The following is a 23,159-nucleotide window of genomic DNA, read 5'->3' as shown; positions in this document are numbered from 1 at the left end:
TGTATATACATATTTTTTTAAATTGATATAATATTATCTGCTGCTTTCGTAAGCCAAAGGTTGAATGGTACATTGGTTGAATGGTGAGGAACATGGATCCATTCTTACATAATAAAAGGGAAAAGAGTTTGAAATATATCTGAATTTTGACCGAAATTGTTATTACGATACCAAACTTTGGAAAAAACCTTTTACCCCCTGCACTATTTAATTGTGTATTTTAAAGGTATATATGTGCCCACGTGGACATAAAAAATAATGCATAATTATAAATAGTAATGTGTTCACGTGGGCACATATATACCTTTAAAATACACTATTAAATAGTTCAGGGGTAAAAAATACACTATTAAATAGTTTGGGGGGTAAAAGGTCCTCCATAAATTTTGATATCGTAACAACAATTCGACCAAAATTGGAGTATTTTTCAGACCATTTTCCCTGTTTTCTTTTTTAGAAATTATGGATTCATTTATGTTATATATTATATTATCATTGCAATAATAATAACAATATATTCAATGTAATTTTATAAATGAGATATGAGGAACAGAGGAAGAGACATAAAATATATGCAGACCTTATCATTACGTCGTAGAGGTTTCAGAAGGACTCTTGATCACTCGAATACAATAAATTAAAGTAAGTATGAAAAACAAATGACGATTGAAAGCAAAAGCAAGAGATTACAAAAATAAAGCTAATACTAAAACCGATAGACACAACCAAACCTAAACACGTCAAGAAGTAAAACAACCCTCCACTATCTACTAATCTTCTGTCCCAATATGACTTTCATTCCATCTTATCAAATATATTATCATTGCATATAAGTAAAGTTTATAATTTATTGTTTCTAACATTTAATAAAATTGTTTCAATAAAAGTAATTTTTTTAAAAAAAATATTACACTTTTGTACCACCTTGCACCTGCTCAAGATATGGTAATCACACAAGATTTTCACACCAGGAAAAAGGTATCACTGCTGACATCACCTGTATCTTTTGGGTGGATTTGGTGGGTCCCACTTTTCCCCCACCTCACCCCCCCTACCCCTCCACCTTCCAAAATACCCTGACCCCCACTTTCCCTTTTTCCTCTAAAACTTTTTTTTCCTTTCAATATTTATACCATACTTTTTTCCCTTACAATATTTATACAAACAAAACTCAAATCTTCAAGAATCATTTCTCCCATCAATCAATACATTATAAGTATCAAAACCCATATTTTCAAATTTTAAAAAAATTATAAAAAATCACCTTTTTTTTAAAATAAAAAATAAAATCCCATTGCTTGCCTTGTAATTAAAAAAAAAAATCATCTTGGAAATTTGGAGAGATTTGGTCAGATCTTGCTTTGTGAGTTGTGGAGATTTTGTTTGCTATTTTACTTCTATACAAAGGCAAAAACTTTCCTCTTTTTTCTCCAACAAACTCATCTTCTTTTCTTTTTCAAGAATCCCATCAAAGAAAAAAAAACCAACTTTTTCTTTTTTTTTTCTTCTTTTAAAGATCTGTTTTTTTTTGTGAAAAAATTGTAACAATGGGAATGGCAGCTGTTGAGTCTCAGTTTCATGTTTTAGCTGTTGATGACAGTGCTTTTGACAGGAAATTCATTGAGAGGTTGTTGAAAACCTCTGCTTGTCAAGGTACTTTCTTGATTTTGATACGAGTTAGAATTTTGAGTTTATGAGTTCGGAATTTTAGAAAAGAGTACTTATTGGGTTTTTGGTAATTTAGATTGTACTTGTTATGTGGATTTGAACCAAAATTACCGAGTTCTGTCAGGCTCGTAATAAATGTTAGTTGAATGACCATATAAGAAATCAAAGAGCTAGGATTTTAAGTAGTGGTGTTTTGGTAATTTGATAGTACTTGTTATATGGATTTGAGCCAAAATTATCGAGTTCTGTCAAACTCGTAATAATTGATAGTTGAGTGACCATATGAGAAATTGACTCGGGTTGGTGTTGATATTTTTGTGTGTGTTTGTTGGTGCAGTTACAACAGTAGATTCAGGAAGTAAAGCTTTAGAATTTCTTGGATTACAAGAACATGACAAGAATCAAACAAATTGTGTTTCTCTTGATAACCATCAGGTAATTTTAATTAATCTCATTTGATGGAGTTTTTTTGTATGAATTTTAGCAGAAAAAATTGAACTTTTTTCTGTTTCTTGGATTTGTAGGAAGCTGAAATCAATCTTATTATCACTGATTACTGTATGCCTGGGATGACTGGCTATGATTTGCTCAAGAAAATTAAGGTATTTTTTTTTTGTTGATAATTAGTTTATTAAAACATAATTTTAATCATTTATGTTGTTTGTGGTATTATAAAAATCTAATCTTTTTTACACCCAAGTGTTTTTTATTCAGTTTTACCCAACAAACTTAGTTTTGGCATTGTAAAAATTTGATCTTTTTGTGTCTAAGGGGATTTTCTTAGTTGCACTGTTTGGGATCCTATTTTTAACTTTGTATTTAGAAGGTGTGCCTTAGCGTAACTAGGTAAGTTGCCTCTAGGAAGTCACGGGCTCGAGCTGTGGAAACAACCTTGGGAAGGTGTACAATAGATCCTATGTTCTTGCCCTTTTATGTTTCTCTTTGTATTTAGAAGGTGAGTCTTAGCGTAACTAGGAAAGTTGCCTTCATGTGACTAGGAAGTCACAGGTTCGAGCTGTGGAAACAACTTCTTGCAGAAAGGGCAAGGTGTAGAATAGCTCTTACACCCTTGCCCATTTATGTTGCTCTTTGTATCTAGATCTAGTGTTTGATTCTTGGGACCAATTTTGGTTAATTTACAGTTTTTCTTTGTTCTTTTGAACAGGAATCTGCATCTCTGAGGAACATACCAGTAGTCATTATGTCATCTGAAAATGTTCCTTCAAGAATCAGTAGGTAAGAACAGAACAATCAAATTCATCTCTTTTTGTGTGTGTACACGACTCGAACATGTGACCTATAGGTCGATAACTTTATTGTTGTTCCAAGACTAATTCAATCGCGTATTGATTGATTTACAGATGCTTAGAAGAAGGGGCAGAAGATTTTTTCTTGAAGCCAGTAAGATTATCAGATGTTAATAAACTTAAACCTCATATGATGAAAACCAAATGTAAAAGCCCCAAACAACAACAACAACCTGAGATAATTGTGACACAAGACAATCAAGAATCAGTAGAAATAACATATGTTGTTCCATCAGAAGTAAATCAGGAATCAGACAACATAGTACAACAACAGAAATCACAAGGCAATAGTAACAACAACAACAAGAGAAAGGCCATAGAAGAAAATCTATCACCAGACAGAACAAGACAAAGATTGAGTAGCCTTACTGCTATCTAATCTAATGAATGATATGCATATATTATAATTTTCACTTTTTTTTATCCTCCACAAATTTGCTAAAGTAACATTTTTAGGTTAATTCTTTTTTTTTTTTTTGGGTTTTTGTTATATAATGTTTTCTTGTTAGTTACATAACTTGGATAATACAAATATTAAGTTGACATGTAGAAGGTCTATTATACACATTTCACATGGACAAAAATTTCAGCTAGTTTTTGTTTAGGCAAATATAAGGAGGGATTACATGACTTGTCTTTTTGTTTTTGTAAATAGACAGTTAGTATATAACATCTTTTCCCCTCAATTTTATGATTTTTTTTTTACCTTTTGCGCCTTACGATCTTTAACTAGGGTTCTATTACCTCCTTAACGTGTTAGAATGGAAATTATGCCCCCCTTGTTGCCCTTTGACTAGTTCCATGGTGGAGAATATATTATATGCGCTCCATGTAAGCAACACGTGGCAACCATATCATTGACACATCACTGCCACGTCTTTTTTAGCTTTTTGATTGCCATATCATATTTTCCATCACCACCAACCACCACGGTTACCACTAGAAAACTCGATTGCCACCAAGGCTTATACGTGCTTCGAAAAAAAGGAAATATTTTTTTGCCATATCAATTTGAAAAGGGGTGGTAGTTCCACTTCCAAGTAACTAAGGAAGGTCATAAGATTCTCATATTAGTTAAAAGATCTTACGAAGCAAAAGAAAAGGGTATTTTATATGTTTCTTTTTGTGTGGGGTAGGGTGGGGAAGGGTGCTAGGGTCTTTTTTCAAGTGTATTTACAGGAGGAATATGAAAAAGAACTTTGTGATATTAATTTCTTACAAGAATTAGTACTAACTTTGACTAATAGAACATTGACTATTAAAGTTTTCTAAAGTGATTAGCTTCCCCAAAATCTTCTTCTTTATATAGGAAAGATTTTGGGTAACTTTTCAAGATAGCAATTGATTTGTTGAATAAGTTTTTTTGCTTTTCTTTGTATGGTTGAAATAATGCCTCTTTTTTGCCTTTTTCTTCTAATGGATTATCTAATGCTATATAGTCAAATGAAATTGAAAATACTTTTCATTCTTAATTAAGAAAAAAGGTGATGTCTGAAAAGTGCTCATGTCGCTTTAATTATAAAATCGGCTACTCATCGAAATTAGAAAACACTTGTCATGGAAAGATAATCACACTTCGATTACTTATGAATGATCTTTTCTACGTGTAATTGCTGAATATTTAACCTTAAAGTATTCATACATTAAAGAATATAAAAAACTTTCATATATCAATTGCTTGCAAGTTGCAACATTGACTATTAAAGTTTCATGTCTAATCTTGTTTATTTTGTCTAAGAAAGTGTTTACCTATCTCAAAATCCTCATTTCTTTAAAGAAGAAAGATTTTGGATAGGTTTTGCTTTGGATGGTTGAAAATAATAATCTCTTTTGCCTTTTTTCTTCAAAAGATGATTTGATGCTAGAGTCAAATAGAATTGAAAAAGATTTATCTTTTTTATTTATATAAATGAGGTGACATTTTGAAAGTGTGGTTAAATCATAAAATGAGTTGTTTATTGAGTAAGAAGATGATATCATAATCTTATGAATAATAGCGGAGTCAAAAATTAACAAAACAAAATTGTGCTATTAGGGTTCGAATTCGAAACTCCTTCATTCAAATGGACACTCAATACTACTATACCAAAGGGAAAACTTTTGTCAAGAGTGTCCAACTTTAAATATATATCTTTTAAATGTAGACTTTGACATATATATACAACATAAGTTTCTGACGAAAAGTGTCCAGTTGAACACCCTAAGGTGGCTATAGCTCCCCCCCTGCGCCTGAGTGGTAATCTTTTTGTATTAAAATCAAATTTAAAAAATTTGATCAAACAAGCTATTAGTAGCATCTTCAATCAACCTTTGTTTAGTGGGCCTTATTGTTTGTTATGGGCCCTGAATAACTCTGGCTAATGTCATAATCTTTTGGGCTTTATACTTTTCATGTCACAATGGGCTCAAATAAGTCCATTATTTGCATCTTGAGATACAAAATTTTGGAAAACTTTCAAAAAAATTTGAGGAATTGAAACAGATAGACAACCGTTACGTACAATTGGCAACATATAGTCCAATATTAATTAGCGATTAATAAACAAATAAAAAATAAGCAAATTTTAAGAATAACAAACATAAAAATCATATTAGCGCTCTATAACTACAGTTTTGCTATTTGCGCTCTGATTCGCAGACATCTCATTTGTATAAAATAGTAGCAACTGTATATGTAAATCGGTTAGATAATTGTATACATGTAACTACTATGTATATGTATCAATGATTGTGTTTGTATATCTGCAGAAATTTTGAATTTGTACACAATTAAATCAAGTTAAAACATTTGCATTTGTATATCAAATATCTCTCGCTTTATGCAAACACAAATTATACACAATGTATAATTTGTGTTTGTATAAAGCGAGAAAGAGAGAAAGACAAAAGAGAACTGGACAAGGGGAAATTTGTATTTGTATAATTCTAAGTGTATAGGATGAAGAGATATGTATTTGTATTTGAATATATAGTTCTCTCTTGCTTTATACAAACACAAACACAATTTATACATTTGTGTTTGTATAAAGTGAGACAGGTGAGCCAGAAAGTGGCGAGCGAGATTCCAAAGAGTGTCGAACGAGATTCAGGGGAGAGAGGCAAATGACAATGTGTTTGTTATGAATTAGAATTAAATGAAACTATATCTATATAATTTATTTTGAATTAATAGATTGCTCTAATGCACAATTTTTTCATAAAAAAACTGGCACATATTAGCCTAAATATATCGACATTTTTAATTATTATGTTTTAAATAATAAAAATATTTTATATCATCTTTCTTCTAACTTTCAACCATTTCTCCTTAAAACTAGCAAAAGATTATTCAAAACAATTTGCTTTCAAATTATTTCGTATTTTTAAAAATCTTTTTTTTTGCGATTTTTTTTTTTTAAATGGGCTATTTATTGCCAATTAAATCTATAGGTTGTCATACTATTCTTATTTTTCGGAAAAACAATGGAGAAAATGTTTCATTATTTTAAATTCAATTAAGTCATCATATAATAGGGTTGCTACTCAATATTTATTGCTTGATATAAATATCGAGTGTAAATTTTCTTTTAAATAATCATGAAAACATTATATGAATGTTTATGTTAGATCACTCCTCATACCTTTGTGAAAGAAAAAAAAACTTTTATATTTAAAATAATCTAGGACATAATAGTTAAATGTTTGATATAATTTAATATTTTGCATGAACGTATTTTCCATGAATAATATGTTAGTTAGGATAATCACTTTCTATTATTTGATTATGAGTAAAGTTTAGTGACAAACAAAAATAAAGTGTATGATTATTAATATCGCATATTAATTATTGAAGCATGTGATATATATGAAGTATTTAATAATAAGTATTATAATTGATAACTTGATAAAAATAATAACATGCCATGATAGTTATCTATTAGTTTGAACTTAGACATATTTATCAATCAACTTATAAACTAAACTCATTATAGAAATTTATTAATATTATTATGTTACCACATATCAATAATCTGATTATGTAAATATTTTTACGCAACTATTATTATAAATATGAAAAAATTGAGTATCAAATATAATAAACTTGAAAAGTTGTGGGAGTTGGTAGTAAATAAATCTTAAAATTATAAAATCATTATTGAAAAAAACAAAACGTTTTATTAAGTTACAAACTAATCTAGCTTATTGTACAAATTTATTTATATTTTTGTTACTATAAATAAATAATAATGTAACTATATATTTTATACTAATTATTATAAACATAAAAAATCCAATATTAAGAACTTGGAAAGTTGGTGAGTTGATAAGAAAAAAAAAATCTTTAAATTATAAAATATGTCATTGAAAAAATTAACGTTTTTATTTAGATACAAACTAAACTTACTATAAAAATTTATTTATATATTTACCATAAATATGAAAAATCTAAGTATCAAATATAGAAAACTTTGAAAGTTGAAGGAGTTGATAAGGAAAAATCTTTAAAATTATAAAAATCACTATTGAAAAAGATAGGTAACTGTCGTAACTGTTTTTATTTTGGATAAGGGGTCAATTCATAATTTAACTAAAGTGTAGGGACTTCATAGACAATAATATCAAATATATATATGTAAACTGAAAAAGTGTAATATGAGTTTGTCCTTCGGTGATCAATTCGAAGAACTTTGCGAAAAAAAGGAGAAAAACGAGGAAGCGGTGAACAGAAATCAGACGGCACCGGCACCGGCAACGATAGGTGAGTTTCCGATTAGGTTTTCCCGGCGATATATTGTAAGTGTTGATGATTTGTAGCAGAGTTAAAGTTTCGTTGAGACTCAATTTTGTAAAATGGTTGCCCTTGATATGCTAAACTGAACTTATTTGTAAACGTAGAGAAGTTGTAATCGGTTGAAAAATTGAATTTTTTTGTAATGTTGGAGTGATATGAGTTTAAATTTAGCTACATGCATAGTGAATGATTAGTAATTTTGTAGAGATGAATTCGGCTTGGTTGGGATTTGGATTGAGTAGTTGTTGAGTTACATGTTTGGAAATGGTAAGAAAAAATTGAATTTTGTTGTTTGTTCTCTTTTTTTTTGGTTTATATGTCGGAAACATGTTCTCTACCTCACACAAGGTACGAGTTTGGGGTAAGGTCTGCGTACATTTCTACTCTCTAAGATGTATCTCATTGGGATGTGGGCATTTTATAGGATCATAGAGTTGTGGTGGCTATGATAAAATGTGTCATTTTTTTGTTTTGATATCCATGGTGTTTGTGTCCGGGCGAGCTTGTGCATCTCCACTAATTTCACGAAGCACGTGTGAGACCTCTCACTAGTGCAAGCAGAGTCTCGGTAACTTTGTTCACCGAGGCTTGGACTTACGACAAGAAATCACATACTCCCTCCGTCCCATTTTATATGAGCTAGTTTGACTTGACAAAAGTTTAAGAAAGAAAGTCTTTTGAAAATTGTGGTCTAAAATAAGTGATAACGTTTGTGTGGTTGTAAATCATTTTATTAAGGGTAAATTGGAAATTTTAAAGTTAAATTGTTACTAAATATAGACATGTGTTATTCTTTTTGGAACTGACTAAAAAGGAATGTGAGTCGTAAAAAATAGGACAGACGGAGTAGTATTTTTGCCTTCACTTAGAATTGCATGATTAAGTGTGTCTTTTATGTTATAAGTACCTTGTGATTCGATGAGAGAATACTTGTCATTAACAAGGTGATAGCAGTGTAGATGATGTTATATTTCCTTTAAGCTGAACTAATACAACAACAACAACATATTAGCCTAATCCCATAGGCTAGCCCTTATCTCTCCCATATAAAGTGCGACAATATTCAGGTACCTACTAACCTTCTACTCTAATTCTTCATCTCCACACCTTCCCATCTAAGTTCATGTTCTCAGAAGTTGAATTTGTGTCACAGTTATTTTTCGGCTTTCGTCTACCTCTCCTAATTTATGCTACATCCAACCTCTTGCATCTCCTGGCACATCTACGCACATCCTCTTCACATGCGCACACTATCTTAGTCTTGCTTCCCTCATTTTGCTCGCCTCTAAGGCCACTCCCACCTTACCTCATATAACTTCGTTCTTAATAATGTCTCTCATGTGTATTCCCACACATCCATTTAAGCATCCTTATCTCCGCTACATTTATTTTTTGAACGTGGGCATTCTTAATTGGCCAACACTTTGCCCCATACAATAATGAGCAACACATTCTTCTCACAAAGTACCCCAGATGCAAGCTTCCATTTCACCCACCCCGCTCCAATACAATGTTCAACATCATTATAAATCTCCTTGTCTCCTTTGATTATGGACCCAAGATACTTGAAGCTTCGCCTCTTGGGTATGTTCTGTGCATTATTGATCTCTTGAAGCTTCCTCTCTAAGGTGAGCTACTATTCGGAAAGATACCACGTCTACTAGAGATATATGGAAGCTATCTTGTACTGGTAATCTATAGCACCTTCTAATTGAATTGTTCAAATTGTCGCAATGAGGTCATGCCTTCAAATAAATACAATTTCTACACCTGTTCAAAAAGCAAATAGATAACATTCCTAAATGAAGCTATATTTGGGTTCTTTTAAGCTATAATTTCCTTTTATACCTTGACCACTGCTTGTTAGGGTATGGAAGATTAAGTTTTTGATCAATCAAAAATTTGTGAGCTATTGCATAGGAGCGGGGGTTTTACCCTGTGCGCACCCAAAGGGTATCGGTTGCGGGTTTCCCTTGTCATCAAAAAAAAAAAACAGAAAAAAATAGTTTTTGTTCTTTATTATCCATTTTCTTGGAAGTAAACTTCTTTTATGCATTGTCCCTGAAGGGATGACGTAAAGTTATCTCTATAAACATTTCCGTCCGTGCCTCTTACAGGGAAAGTGAAGCAAAATTTTATTTTAATTTTAACATATTATACGAACTGCGCCTATCATGCATCTGTTGACACTGACAAAAACATGTATGTACTACGTAGACTTAGAATGATAGGCTTCAGTCCCAGCGTTATTTTTCCCTTGCACCCATACCTTTTTTCCTCGTATTTTTCTTCATATTGGAGACTATACGAGTCCTCTCTCTCTGTTACTATTTATTAGTCAGTTGGTTACATGATAGTAATTTGTGAGTTGGATTTTTTTTCAAAAAAAATAAGTAGGCAATTAATAAAACTGTGTTTTAAGTGTGAAAAGCCCTTGCCTATCCCAAAACACGTTTAAAGATTCTCTTCATGTCCACCGACCCCTATACCCAAATTTTTAAAAAACATTCTAACTTTTCCCTAACTAACTTATGGTTTAAGTTTTGACATTGGAGAAGTGATTTTACATGCCAATTATTCTAAAACAAGTGTTACATGTCAATTATGACCAAGTTTTTATCCTTTGCTTTAATAAGTCAAAAGTCATTTGGATGTTAACGTTTACGACAGGATGGCATTTAAAAGCTTTACAGCTGACGTAAGTGGATTAGGTTGGAGTTTAAAAAAGGTATATCTAACTACATATGCACAGAAGGATCTTCTCTTTTCACCAGAAGAACATAATGCTCTTGCCTCTCCACATTGTTTTTTCAATGCCTTCACACACACACACACACACACACACACACACATATATATATATATATTCCTTTCTCTGCAATTCATCCAATATAAACATGGTGGTTTTCCATGCATCTTTTTCCCTAATATCCATCTTTCTCACCCTGTAAATTTTCCGTAGTTCTCCCATGGGTTTCTGTAGAACTCCTCAACAAGAAGTAAAGAAAGGTCCATACTCCATACGCTACCACATAATTTTTTACTATGGTGAATTCATATGCTATGCTCCTCATCGGAAAACAAACTCGTACACAATGCCTTAGACGTAGTTTATATTCTACAACTGGTCTTGCAGAAAAGGAATAGATTAAGTAGCTTGGGATCAAGAGAATGTCATAGCAAATTGCACAGTTTTGCATCTGCTTTGATCAATGTTTTTTGATTGGAGGTTGTAATATCTCATATTTGTTGATCAGATGGTCGTCATATCCTTTAATGGTGAACGTCAAATGTGCTGGAAATGCCGGCGAAACATGATTACATCTACCATGCAATATCGCAGCACTAATTGTAGGAGAGGAGATTGTGGAGGAAAAGTATTCTTCCACAAATTGATTTTTCTGTTACTTCTCCTTTTCTGTCGCTTCTGTCTCTCTTTTGTCGAACATAGAAAAAATTGAAGTTTCAGATATGGTACTCAATACCATATCTCTAGTACCATGCAGAAAAGGGGAGAAAAGACGTCCGGGCAATATTTCAGCTTCATTGTTACGTCAAGCTAATTGGAGTTTAAACAGTGATGTACAACATCCTAAAATAGAAGGAATTCAAAGAGTACATAATTGCAAGCAAATAATCTTCTTAATTGATCCTAACTGATAATGAATCTCCCTAATTGAGCTTACGATATTTTCACAATATTCTTAACACATAGGGTTACTTGCATTTAGACATTTCTCCTTAACTGTACAACCTGCAGTTTGCTGTGGTTTTGCTTGATGCCATATTGTTGGGTCTTTTATATGTGTAGTACTAGCTTATTGTTTACTATTTATTTTTTGCGGTGCTTTGCTAATTACACCCTAATTATCTAGAAGTTACCTTAACATATCAGGTGATATCAATTGTTATTTATTTTTGGTAGCAAGAGTTGAATTTTTTCTTTACCTGGCCTTGTCAACAGAAATTGCATCAAGTTTCTGCTGAGCTTTTTAACATTGGAAGATTGAAAAAATGTCTGGTGAGCAGGTTAGGAAAATCACGCGTGAAGATATACAACTGGTAAGCATTGTGCTACAATCATAACATTCGTTTTCTTGTTTCTCGGTATGAATCATTTAATAAGCCCTGAATCAAATGGAAAGAGATAGAGCATGCACAATTTTCTTTGAGCATATACAGCAAGTTTTTTTTTTTTTTTTGTCATAAAAAAAAGAAAGTATTTGATTGAATTGCGTGGATAATTTCATAATCTGTGATATAATTCTTGCTACTTATAACTCTTTCAGTTACTTCAAGGCAAAAGATACTTCACTCCCGCAAGAATTGTTGCCTAACCCTTTAAAAATGTTGGTCAAAATTAACATAATTTAAATCTAGAAAAGCGAAAAGTGCCACATAAATTGGGTCAGAGGGAGTGATCTTAACCTCGGCATGTGCATGGTTTAAATTTTGCTACATGCATAGTGAATGATTCGTATAGATGAATCCTACTTGGTTGGGGTTTGGATTGAGTAGTTGTTGTGTTACATGTTTGAAAAGAGAGAAAAAACTGAATTTTGTAGTTTGTTCTATTTTTTTGTTTATATGTCGGAAACATGTTTTCTACCTCATACAAGGCAGGAGTCTGGGGTAAGGTCTGCGTACATTTCACCCTCCCGAGATGTTTCTCATTGGGATGTGGGCATCTTATAGGATCATAGAGTTATGGTGCTTTCTCTCCTAACAATGAGCTTCTTTGATTTCAGGTGCAAAATCTCATAGAAAGATGTTTACAGCTTTACATGAACCAGAAGGAAACTGTTGATACCCTCTTACATCAGGCAAAGATTCAGCCTAGTTTCACTGAATTTGGTGGGTCCTCTCTTTTTCTATTTTGTTCCTTATATTTTGTTAATAGTATGCTTTTGACTTTTTCAGAGTTTATCTGTACTCTCATTTCTTAAAATTTACTTAATTTGGAAGACAATGAATCTGAGGAAATAAAATAGAAAAACGATCTGTTATGAGAATTATTATGATGGAGTTAATTCCTTATATGGTCGGTCATCCAAGTAATGGAAATAACCTAACAAAATCACTTTTGTTTTTTATGATAAAAATCTTTCAACTATTACTTTATTCTTATAAAATCACCCTAGCCTTTTGAACTACTTAACTCACCTAATTTGCTTTGTTGGCATCATGAATTTCATTTTAATGACAAACCCCATTAATTGAACCTACCTAAGACCCAAAATCTGACCAACAAGAACATTAATAGTCTTAATTATACCGTGTTTACATAAAGATACAGTATCTTAATAATCATGTGTATATTTATATATTCTGATGTCTTATTCGTATTAAAAACAAATAAGGTCTAAGACTCCTTATTCTTTCAATTAAAGAAGAAGTTCACTAAAAATCCAACCTCGTCTTGTAACCTTCTTAAATACTATCACCAAATAATTATATTATACAATAAAGAACAATTAGTAATATATGAACCATATACTGATTAATTTAATGGACAGCCTAACAAATGACTTGTGCCTTCTATATCAGTTGATGTTGGCGCCAAACAAATAAAAATAAACACAAAAAAGAAAACTAGCCTCCTTTCTGTCATTTTATACTTCAGGCATGTCAGACAATCAGTAGCCAAATGATTATCCACACAAATGTAGCAGATTGAGTTTTATGATTAATGGACAGGTATTGTAATGATCTTCTGATGTTCGTGGAATACTGGAATTCCATACGATAGAATTTTTTGTTGGGTCAGATTTTGGGTCTTGGGTGGGTTCACGTTACGGGGTTTGTCATTAAAATGGGATTTAAGATTCCAACTAAGCAAAATAGGTGAGTATAATAGAAACTTAAAAGGCTAGGATAATTTCATAAGAGATAAAGTAATAGTTGAAGGACTTGCTTGTGATAAGAAAAAACAAAAGCGACTTTGTTGGGTTAGTTTGATTACTCGGATGACCATTTAAGGAATTAACTCTATTATGATGAATAGTAGGAAGAAAATTATTTGCAGAGGGATTATGGAAGGCATTCCTCCCCCTACTTCTATTCAGAGTAGTATTAGTTGTCAATCTGAAATAAAATATTTAAGCTTATTCTGATGGAGTTGAAAAATGTATGAAATTATTATTAGTATTTGTTTTAAAATGTGTTTGGCCTGTCTTATCTCGAGTAGTTGATGGTTGTGATCTATGTGCTTCATGTGTCTACGGGGAGTTAATTTGACTTCTTGATCTCTTTTCCAGTGTGGCAAAGGCTTGAAGAAGAAAACCATGAGTTTTTCAGGGCTTATTATACGAGGTTGATAGTAAAAGATCAAATTACGAGATTCAATGAGTTGCTTGAGAGACAGGCTGAGTCAATGCGTATGTATGCAACTGAATCCGTTCCTGTGTCTAATGGATCTCAGATTCAACCAGGTAAGATATGAATTCATAGATTCCCTATTGATCTTCTTGGAAATAATTATTATGCCTGTGTTTTTCTTTTCCATCATAAAATTTGCTATAGTTTCCCACTCTTTTCCAATTTTCAGCTTCCTTGCTTTGTATTTTCATACAATCGAATAGGATTTTAGGTTGGATAGTCAAAGAAAGGTTTGAGGGTTTAAAGTGGCAGATCAAAATGTGAATATTAGGGATAGTTATGGGAAGGATTTTTTCAGGAAAAGTGTCCCAGAGGATCTGTCTTTCGGCACTGTGATTGTGTTTTCAACTTGAGATCATTCATACTTGTTGAAGTTGGTGAATATGATAAAATTCTTTTCTTGATTTTGATAAGTAAAATTGAGTAAAAGTTTGACAGAAATGGAGGAAACAAATGAAGTTTAGGCTTCATCCAAATCATCAACATCGTAGTTTCAAAATTTTCCTTTAGTATCTAGATGCATGTCAGAAGTGTAACCATGGTATGTATGTTATTATTTTAGTTTCCCTTTTTTATTTCGTTTAGATTCAGAGTGAAGGTGTGTACATTGCAACCCTGAAAACAAAAACATCTTATGCATTTGTATACCTGTTATATTGCTTTAAGTTTTGTACGATTTCATCCTATTAAATACTGATAAGGAAAAGCAAGTGATTATGTACTATGACATATTGATAGTAGCACAGAACTCAACCTCTCAAGCAACAGAGCATGCTGAGCCCAATGTGAAGCTTGCCAACATGCACCCGACTGTTAATGGCAATTTACCTCATGTTTACACAAATGATGCTTCGTCAGTCCAATCATATGCGCAAGCTGCTATGGATGTTTCTGCTCATGCAAGAAGCATTGATTTATCACCAAACATGCTATTGCCTCAGCATGCAAACCTGGGACTGATGCAAGGACCAAATGGGGGGATGATCAACTCAGCTGGTTATTCAGGCAATTATGGTGGTGAGGGCATTCTCCAGCAGGCTCGTCCTGGAGTTGGAAATTCATATGTTGAGCCAAGTGTACAACCAGTGATTGAGGATCCCTGGGGTGTTGATACTTCTTCCTTTGGTTTCTTGGGAAAGATTCCTCGAAACTTCAGTTTCTCGGACTTAACAGCTGATTTTCCCAACACTTCTGGTTTGTGCTCCCTTCTCTTCTGGAGTAATATCATCATCAATTTCACATTGTTATATGTTTTTACTTTCTGTTCTATACAGAGATTCTAGAGGGCTACTCTGGATCAGCCTTTCTTGCAACAGATACCAACGACTTTTTGGATCCTCAGGATAGGGGAGAACAAGAAAATCAAGGTTAGTTGTGTGGCATCTGATATTGAGTTCTTTAGCTTAGTATATACCAATACTAATATCCGTCCCAATCTGGCAGCCATTAACGAATTGGATACTATATCAGAAGACGTGAGTTTTGACGATCTTTGCAGTGATTGAATGACTATTCAGATTACCATCTTGCAGAGTTAACCCGTCTATGTAATCTTATCAGGTTTAGGGGGTATAGTTTATTTCAAGTCTTCTAACTTAATGTCCATAGATAAGCAAGTTGTGCTTTAGACTGTTCGCTCTTTCTGTTAAATTGGTTTCTGAACCCATCAACATGGTTTTAGCTTCGTATTGACCTCAACGTTTGCTGGTCCAGTTGCTTGTAAATAGAATTGTGACTTTAAAAGTGCTTTGGTTTCTTTTGGTAGTATTGATTCATGTGGTTAGACTGAGAACACCCGCGCAAGGACGTGGGGTGGAAGGTACGTTCAGCCCCTGATACATTGATATTTCTTGATCCTTGCTTCTGAGTCGGTTGGCTCTTAGAGTATAGCCTCTCTCGGGGTTAGTGATAAGAGTACACCGGAACACAAACTTCTTACCCCTCCCATTGACTAGCAAGTGTGCCATGATGACCGGCCTTACTTAGCTGCTCTGAATTCTATGGTGTGTTCGGTTTTCTCATGTTCCGTAGATCAAAAATTTTGAATAATATTTTCTCTAGGAAAATTAAGTTTCTTACAAAATCAAGGAAAATGATTTTTTTTTAATTGAAAGTAGGGAAAGTGAGTTTACTTCTACGTTACACATTGATTGTGTCCTTCCCACTCTCAGCACACCTCAACTTCACCGTCACCCATAGTTCCATCTCCACCACCCCACTTCAGTGCTACTTTCATAATATTTATTTAGATTATATACAAATACTTTTAGAATAATATTTTTTGCTTATATATTGAACACAAGTAAAAAATTAACTTATTTTTCTAGTTCATATCGAACACACAACTAATGTACTCCAACTTGCGATAGATGATACAAAGTTAGCGAAACAAAAAGTCTACTGGATTTTTGTACAATGCATCATTTGAATTGAAACACTGTGTACACCATACTAATTAATCTATTATATATGTTTTATAAATATTGAGTGCGAATAAATTCTTTATCATATATTATCTTTTTCTATGGACCATGTCTTTTTGTATATTTTTATCACTAAACTATAGTTAATATATCCATATTCTTTCCTAATTTAATAAGTTAATATTGTATTTGTTGGAAAATACATGTTAGGAGACTTATGGGTTTCTCTTTTTGGAATAACATCTCCAATAACCTCGACTTCAGTTACCCATTATTTTTTTTCTCTTTGTAAGCTCTAATCTCATAGTAGTGGAAAACTCGTGTTTCTTTGGACACTCATTATGATTATATTATATGCTGGATGTAAGAAGATGATCAACTAATATGCTTATGGTTTAATAAAGTATGATTTGATATAAACATCATACACGGATAAATTTTGCCCAACAAGAGGCTGAAAAAACACATATAAATTATTGTTTTTCCACAAATTTTATATCTTAACTATCCATTGTTCTCTTTACCTATTTTAACTATCACTTTTTTTGGTATTAAAACACCTCAATGTTGAGTCGGTCAAATATTATTTCAATCGACAACAGACACGTGTAATCAACTGAACATCGAGGTGTGTTTTAATGCAAAGGGAGTGATAGTTAATGTATAAACTCACGAAAATATAGCAAATTAGGTAGATAAATTGAAATATGAACTTCGCAAAAATATAATTGTTTAAATATGTTTTTACAATTGAACTCTTAATATTTTGTACGAATATTTACACCATTAAGTTAACCTCCAATAGTCCTTTTCCTTTATTTACTTGTATTCAAGCCTGAAATAATTATAAAAAGATGATAATATGGACCCAATATGTAATTTTCAAGATAGTTTTGGGGGTTAAAATGAAACTAAACAAATCTCCTAAGACTTAATTGAAAATTTATAAAATCACCATAATAGCACAAACCAAAGTCTTAAGAAGGTTCCAGTGAGGCTCCATCAACCTGGGCGAAGCTCAAAGGTAAATCACCATCGGAAAACCCCTTTTCCCTTTTAATTTTTTGTTTTATTTTGTGGGTTTTGGTTGTTGGGGGGTGGGGTTGGGCAAAAATTGATTCTTGAACTTGGGATTTAGGTTTGGTTGAAGAAATTTAATCTGTGTTCTTGAATTCATGATTATACTAGATTCTCAATGTTGGAGGTGGTGGGGTTGTACTATACTAGATTCTTGATCTTTTTGAAACAAAAAAATTGAATCTTTTCTGTTAACTGAACATTTGTAAGGTCTTGTAAATGTTGCTGGGTAAATTGAGTGGGGGGGGGGGGGGGTGCTACATAAGTACTAAATTTTGAAGTTACTGATGGATATAAATATGAATATTTCATACAGAGAAGGTAATTTGGAATTTTGGATGATGCTTGAGCTTTGACATATGTGATTTTTATACAAGTAGGTATATTGTATGTCTCTGTGTAGCAATGATAATGGCTATGTATCATGTCCTTGTGTACAACAATGTTGTTAGGTGCTAGCTATTTTCTTAGGCTCGATATCTTATCATCTTGTTGTTGTTTCTGCTTGTTGCTATTACCTTTTCTTTTTCACTGTTCGTTCTGTTCATTCAGCTGAGGGTCTATCGGAACAGCCTCCCTAACATTAGTTACAACAATGAGTTTGCTGCTGCTGTTGTAAAAAGACAGTGAGGACTTTTTTGTTAGTAATGTTATTAATAGTTGCACATTTGGACCTGTGCCAGATTTGTTTCTATAAGTACTATAGTTCAGTCACAACTACATTAGAAGCATCAAATTGGTGCTGCAAAAGCTTTATGAATCTTTATTCTGAAATTGTCTAATTTTGGTTCATATTTCTTGCCTACATGATGATGAATCTTGTAAGCTGGTAGGTTCTTAAGTTGACACTTCTTTTAAAATTCTGCAAAGCACCTCAAGGTGGTTAAGCACTTTATAACGGCTTTAGGCATTGCCGTATCAGTCACAGAGAGAAAAATATAGTCCAGATATCTATACAGTTTTACCATCTCACTATGCAAATAAGAGATGATTCATTGTTTCATCCTCCTTTCCCGGCTCACATGGTTATATGTTTTTCAAATATCCAGCTTACAAGCTAGTGTAGGTTTCCTCTTTCAATCCACATCCAGACAATCATTTCCTAACTTTGTGTGATCTGCTGGTTTTCTCGAAAAAGTATGTTCTGTGCATCCGATTCTTTGACTACTTCTAACCTCAAAGGCAACAACTTTGGCATTAATGTAATAGTTATTTTTTTTATGACAACATTAATCTAATAGTTATAGATACTTATAATTGAGCTACAATGAGTGGAAATTAGTAGCTCAATCAAGCGCATCTCGTTTCTTGAAGATGCGTCTAGTCCATCCTGAAAATAAAAGGTTGTCAGGACATCTCTCTTACCTATCGGCTATCACCCAACATTTTTAATATAAATTCCATTGTGCATCTATCCAACCTGGTAGCATATATCCTGCTCGTGAATTTTCTTCTTCTATGACTGCTTAACTCTCTACTTAAGTTTTCTCTTCTTCTACTAAACTTGCAAGATGAATTTCTTCCACTGTTGGAAGTAAAAGATTTCATTCTAATTCTCATTTGTGTTGTCAATTATTCTGCCAGTAATGAACAATTTGAAGATACTGTAGTAGCGGCGATGTTTATTTTCCAGTCTATACAAAATCTAGTGTTTTTGTCTGCTTCCTTGATCCACCATGTTTCCCTAGTGTGTCCTTTCTTGATGCCAATCTTCTTAGTTTTCCTTTTAGCATTTCATGATAAATCCTATTCGTCAACTTCTTGGACTTTGAATCCAACCAGTTCTTTACTTGGTCTTCAAACCCTTCCTTTCAAAATGCATGTTCTCAAATCTTATAGGTGTCTTGATTATCTATCCAAATCCAGCATTATTGGTAAGTGATCATACAGAAGTCTCAGTAGTAAAGACTCCCTTGTATTTGCATATTTCTCTTCCCAATTAACTGAGATTAAAATTGTTCGAGCTTGTAAAACTTCCCTATGTTTTCTCCAATCAGACCAAGTGAATCTTCCTCCTGTCAATGGAATCTCTTTCGGATCCATATCCAGAATTAAGTCTGAAAACTCCACTGTATTGAGAAGTTACAGGAATTATTTAATCTTTCTTCCAGAATATGTGTCTCATTAAGTTACTCCCAAGATACCAGAGTACATTCCATAATCCTTTTGCTGTTGCTAAATCATAGAACAGCTTCACCCGTTTATAGTTTGGATTACGTCCATGGACCTTGGAAGTCCCCAAGAGAAGTTGCTACTGCCAAATTCAAGCAAATAGGAAATAAAGTAATCCCCAGCAAGCTTCTCTTGACATGGTTAACCTCCTATCTTGCATATCTACCTTTCTAAAAACATTGGTGCTATGCACTCTGGCTTGTATAGATCATAGGAATTGCATCTATTTTGCAGTCACTTTTTTCTCTTTCCCATTTTCGGTGAACCTCTCTAATATTACAGCCAAGTCCCTCCCTGTTGTGTCATTTCCCAACTCCGTAATGATTACTTCCGCTACTCATATTTTTGCAACTTTGCTCCATGGGTCAAAAGAGCAGAAATCACTGGAGAGGACAGCTGTGCTGGCGCGATCCACTTCAGCCATCATCATGGTGTTCCAGCACGAATGTGTACACACACGAGCGCACACACATAATACCCTTTAACTACGTTAGGTTGGTTGCAGCATGATTAGCACTAAGATGATATATTCATGTCGCGAGTAATTTGCTGAGCTATCAAAATTATGTGAACTGTGGTTTACCTCTTTTTCTAAAGATTCTGGTGAATTGCTTCTGCTTAGGTGAAATTTGCTGTTACTCATCATGGAAAGTTTAATGAAAGAGTATGCTGCTTTTGAAGAGAAAGTAAAGCGTACTATATTCATTGACAGCCTTTCACCTGCAGCTACTGAAGCTGTCGTTAGAGCTTCACTTGATCAATTTGGGAATGTCATTCAGGTCAAGTTTATCCCAAACTACCTTGAACCAAAGAACGTTGGACTATCTGCATTGGTTGAGCTGGAAAAAGCAGACCAGGCGAAAACTATAATCTCCGAGATAAGCAGTTCCTCATTTATGATCTGTGGTATGCCAAGGCCTGTCAGGGCACGTGCTGCTGAAGCAGAGATGCTCGATGACCGTCCTATAAAACCTGGTAGGAAGATAGTATGCCGATGGTTGGACTCCAGCGATCCTGATTTTGAGGTCGCCAAGAAGATGAAGCATTTGGTTAGCAAACATTCAGAAGAAGTCAACTTTTGCCTCAAGGTAAACTTTCTTTATTCATTTCAGCGTATAATACTCTCTCGTCACACTTTTACTTGTCCACTGTTCTAAAAATAGATGTCCACTCTCACTTGTCCAGTTTAGAAAATCAAGAGTTAATTTAACACTTAGTTCCTAATATATCCTTATTATAAACTATAGTCATTTTCCAAAACATTGAATTTATTATATTTAAAGGGTGATACTATAAATTTGTCATTCTATTTATTGCTCCTGGAGGGGTGTGCCACTGGACAAGTAAAAATGGGCGGAGGATCTCACATTTAAAGTAAACATGTTTGTTAGAAGTTCATTTTTTCTCTGTGTGTAGCATCAACTAGAGGAGGAGGAAAATCTTGCAAAAAAACAGACAGAGATCTTGAACGCAACTTATAAGAAGTATGAACTCATAGACAGTGTTGTTGGCAACAGAGTCGCTGAACGTCTGTCAGAACGTTACAGAGTGCACGCTGCAAAAGCTGAGCAGCAATAAACTCATCTGTCCAATGCTTTGCACAAGAAACTAACATAGACCTAAAGATTTTGCTCCCTGGCAATAGATTGACATGTTTTGCTTTTTGTAAAAGATCATATTTCAGGCAGTAGAGAGAGCTCACTCTATAAAAGCTTGTGTAGTGTTTGGTTGATCTTGAATTTATGTTTCAAGTAAACCTGCAAGAGATTACTTAATACTCTGTTATGGTATTGCTGGAGTGTGAAAGCTAGTGTGTGTGTGTGTGCAGCGTGTATCCGGTACGGAGTTTTCAATTTTTTCATGTTCGGTTGGAAAATATTTTCGAAAATGATGATCCTGATAAAAGTAGGAAAAACAAGTTTCACAAGCGGCATTCAACATTAATTGTGTGCTCCTTCCCTCCAACACACCTCATTTTCACCCTATCATCGATAAAAAATTACTGAGTTCACGTGAATATGTTTGCTACATGCTAAAGTGGCTTCCTTGGTACAATAAACAACATAATGCAAATAAAACAACACAAAAGACAAGTACTTTATAATTAAAGATTTGTAATTGGACTAGCAAACTCAAGTAGCACTGTATCTCTTTCAAATATAGCCATGTCTTGTTCATCCAACATGACTATAGCTTCAACTCCTCCTCCACTTTGGCTATCCAATAAATAAAACCACTTGTTAAAAGGCCCAGCTCCCATACTCACTCTAATGGGCCTTCCCCAACCAAAGTCCACTTTATAAAGTGGGAAATCAATCAAACTACAACAAAAATAATTATCAATTCCATTTCTATGAAATGGTGTTTTTCCTTTTTCAATTGATTCAATTACTTCTAAGATAATCACATTTTTCTTAGCATGAAGATTTGATTTCCCCTTCCTCATTTCACCTACCAATGTCGTACAATTTACCTCTCTTTCGTTATTTATTTCCATGAAATAGCTAGATGAAATATTTCCACATGCATCGTGTGACAAAGGTGGGTTGAACCTTTCGCGCATGTTTGCTAGTTGATACAAGGAAGATGCTTTAAACGAATTGGAACTATTAACTCTTCTAGTAACTAAAGCACATTTGTAAAGAAGTGCGCTCACAACTTCAACATGGGTAGGATCTTGTATTTCTGATTCATGCGCGATTTTGTCTTTTAGTGCATTTAGTTTATCAACGGGGAACATGAACTTTTTTCCTAAATATGTTGATTCTTCAGACTTGATAGTTGATACTACAGAAGGATCAGTAGATTGTGGGTAAATGGAATCTCCAACAAAGTGAAGAGATAGAGTTGCATTAATATCACGAGTCAAAATTCCCCAATTTTTGAAGAAATTGCTTATGGTGCAACCATCTCCGATCTTGTGTGATAAGCATCCACCAAATGCTATTCCCCGCAATCAAAATGGCTTACCTGATCAAAATGTCACGAATCTGAATTAGTCAGTAATAAGGAGTACTAATATATGTAAGAATTTCACGGGGGTACATCCTATTTGGACATCAATATTTAACTTGTAGCTACTTTCAAAAATATTATTGCACATCTACCTATTCTGGAACAACTTCAGATATCCGGTGTTTGAAGTTAAGCAATCCAAAAAAGATGTTTGCAGTTACATATGACTGAAGTTCAGACATATCTGAATTGTCAAGACAAAAATGGATGAACTTCAACCATATATGCATAAACTTCGAGTAAAAATACCTGAACTTTAGTAAAATTGATAGAATTCAACCATATCTGTGGCTAAAGTTTAGACAAAAATAGGTGAACTTCATTCAAATGTGCCCGAACTTTAATTGC

At 33.4% G+C, this 23,159-nt stretch overlaps 4 protein-coding genes across 5 annotated transcripts; 3 read left to right on the top strand and 1 right to left on the bottom strand.

Annotated features, from left to right (window-relative positions):
• Positions 1-1,163: 1,163 nt before the first annotated feature.
• Positions 1,164-3,522, top strand: LOC125866097 (two-component response regulator ORR9-like). Its single transcript, XM_049546390.1, has 5 exons — positions 1,164-1,653; positions 2,006-2,103; positions 2,193-2,270; positions 2,834-2,904; positions 3,030-3,522. The coding sequence occupies exons 1-5, from the start codon at positions 1,548-1,550 to the stop codon at positions 3,352-3,354; spliced, it is 678 nt and encodes a 225-aa protein (XP_049402347.1). The 5' UTR covers positions 1,164-1,547; the 3' UTR covers positions 3,355-3,522.
• A 4,087-nt stretch (positions 3,523-7,609) lies between these two features.
• Positions 7,610-15,861, top strand: LOC125866093 (uncharacterized). Of its 2 annotated transcripts, none has more exons than XM_049546386.1 (7): positions 7,610-7,713; positions 11,711-11,808; positions 12,495-12,600; positions 14,004-14,177; positions 14,866-15,318; positions 15,399-15,491; positions 15,568-15,861. In XM_049546386.1, exons 2-7 carry the CDS (start codon positions 11,761-11,763, stop codon positions 15,627-15,629), a joined length of 936 nt encoding a protein of 311 aa, XP_049402343.1. In that variant the 5' UTR covers positions 7,610-7,713; positions 11,711-11,760; the 3' UTR covers positions 15,630-15,861. The 2 variants fall into 2 exon arrangements, with proteins under 2 accessions (XP_049402343.1, XP_049402342.1); XM_049546385.1 differs by having other exon boundaries at positions 14,863-15,318.
• A 1,585-nt stretch (positions 15,862-17,446) lies between these two features.
• Positions 17,447-21,575, top strand: LOC125866098 (uncharacterized). Its single transcript, XM_049546391.1, has 3 exons — positions 17,447-17,571; positions 20,419-20,884; positions 21,213-21,575. Exons 2-3 carry the CDS (start codon positions 20,441-20,443, stop codon positions 21,372-21,374), a joined length of 606 nt encoding a protein of 201 aa, XP_049402348.1. The 5' UTR covers positions 17,447-17,571; positions 20,419-20,440; the 3' UTR covers positions 21,375-21,575.
• Positions 21,576-21,900: 325 nt separating this feature from the next.
• LOC125864210 (acyltransferase Pun1-like) lies at positions 21,901-22,536 on the bottom strand. Its single transcript, XM_049544123.1, has one exon. The coding sequence runs from the start codon at positions 22,534-22,536 to the stop codon at positions 21,901-21,903; it is 636 nt and encodes a 211-aa protein (XP_049400080.1).
• Positions 22,537-23,159: the final 623 nt, after the last annotated feature.

The sequence above is a fragment of the Solanum stenotomum genome, chromosome 5 (genome assembly GCF_019186545.1).
Source record: "Solanum stenotomum isolate F172 chromosome 5, ASM1918654v1, whole genome shotgun sequence".
NCBI lineage: Eukaryota > Viridiplantae > Streptophyta > Magnoliopsida > Solanales > Solanaceae > Solanum > Solanum stenotomum.
The sequence above is the reverse complement of the archived record's forward strand: the minus strand, read 5'-3'. Positions and strand labels throughout refer to the sequence as shown.

Bases quoted from the DNA above. Each gene is read 5' to 3' on its own strand.
- LOC125866097 (XM_049546390.1), top strand. From the start codon at position 1,548: ATGGGAATGGCAGCTGTTGAGTCTCAGTTTCATGTTTTAGCTGTTGAT. The intron at 2,271-2,833 runs GTATTTTTTTTT...TCTTTTGAACAG, and splicing joins ATTTGCTCAAGAAAATTAAG to GAATCTGCATCTCTGAGGAA. The intron at 2,905-3,029 runs GTAAGAACAGAA...ATTGATTTACAG, and splicing joins GTTCCTTCAAGAATCAGTAG to ATGCTTAGAAGAAGGGGCAG.
- LOC125866093 (XM_049546385.1), top strand. From the start codon at position 11,761: ATGTCTGGTGAGCAGGTTAGGAAAATCACGCGTGAAGATATACAACTG. The intron at 12,601-14,003 runs GTGGGTCCTCTC...TCTCTTTTCCAG, and splicing joins GCCTAGTTTCACTGAATTTG to TGTGGCAAAGGCTTGAAGAA. The intron at 15,492-15,567 runs GTTAGTTGTGTG...CCAATCTGGCAG, and splicing joins GGGAGAACAAGAAAATCAAG to CCATTAACGAATTGGATACT.
- LOC125866098 (XM_049546391.1), top strand. From the start codon at position 20,441: ATGGAAAGTTTAATGAAAGAGTATGCTGCTTTTGAAGAGAAAGTAAAG. The intron at 20,885-21,212 runs GTAAACTTTCTT...CTCTGTGTGTAG, and splicing joins AAGTCAACTTTTGCCTCAAG to CATCAACTAGAGGAGGAGGA.
- LOC125864210 (XM_049544123.1), bottom strand. From the start codon at position 22,536: ATGTTCCCCGTTGATAAACTAAATGCACTAAAAGACAAAATCGCGCAT.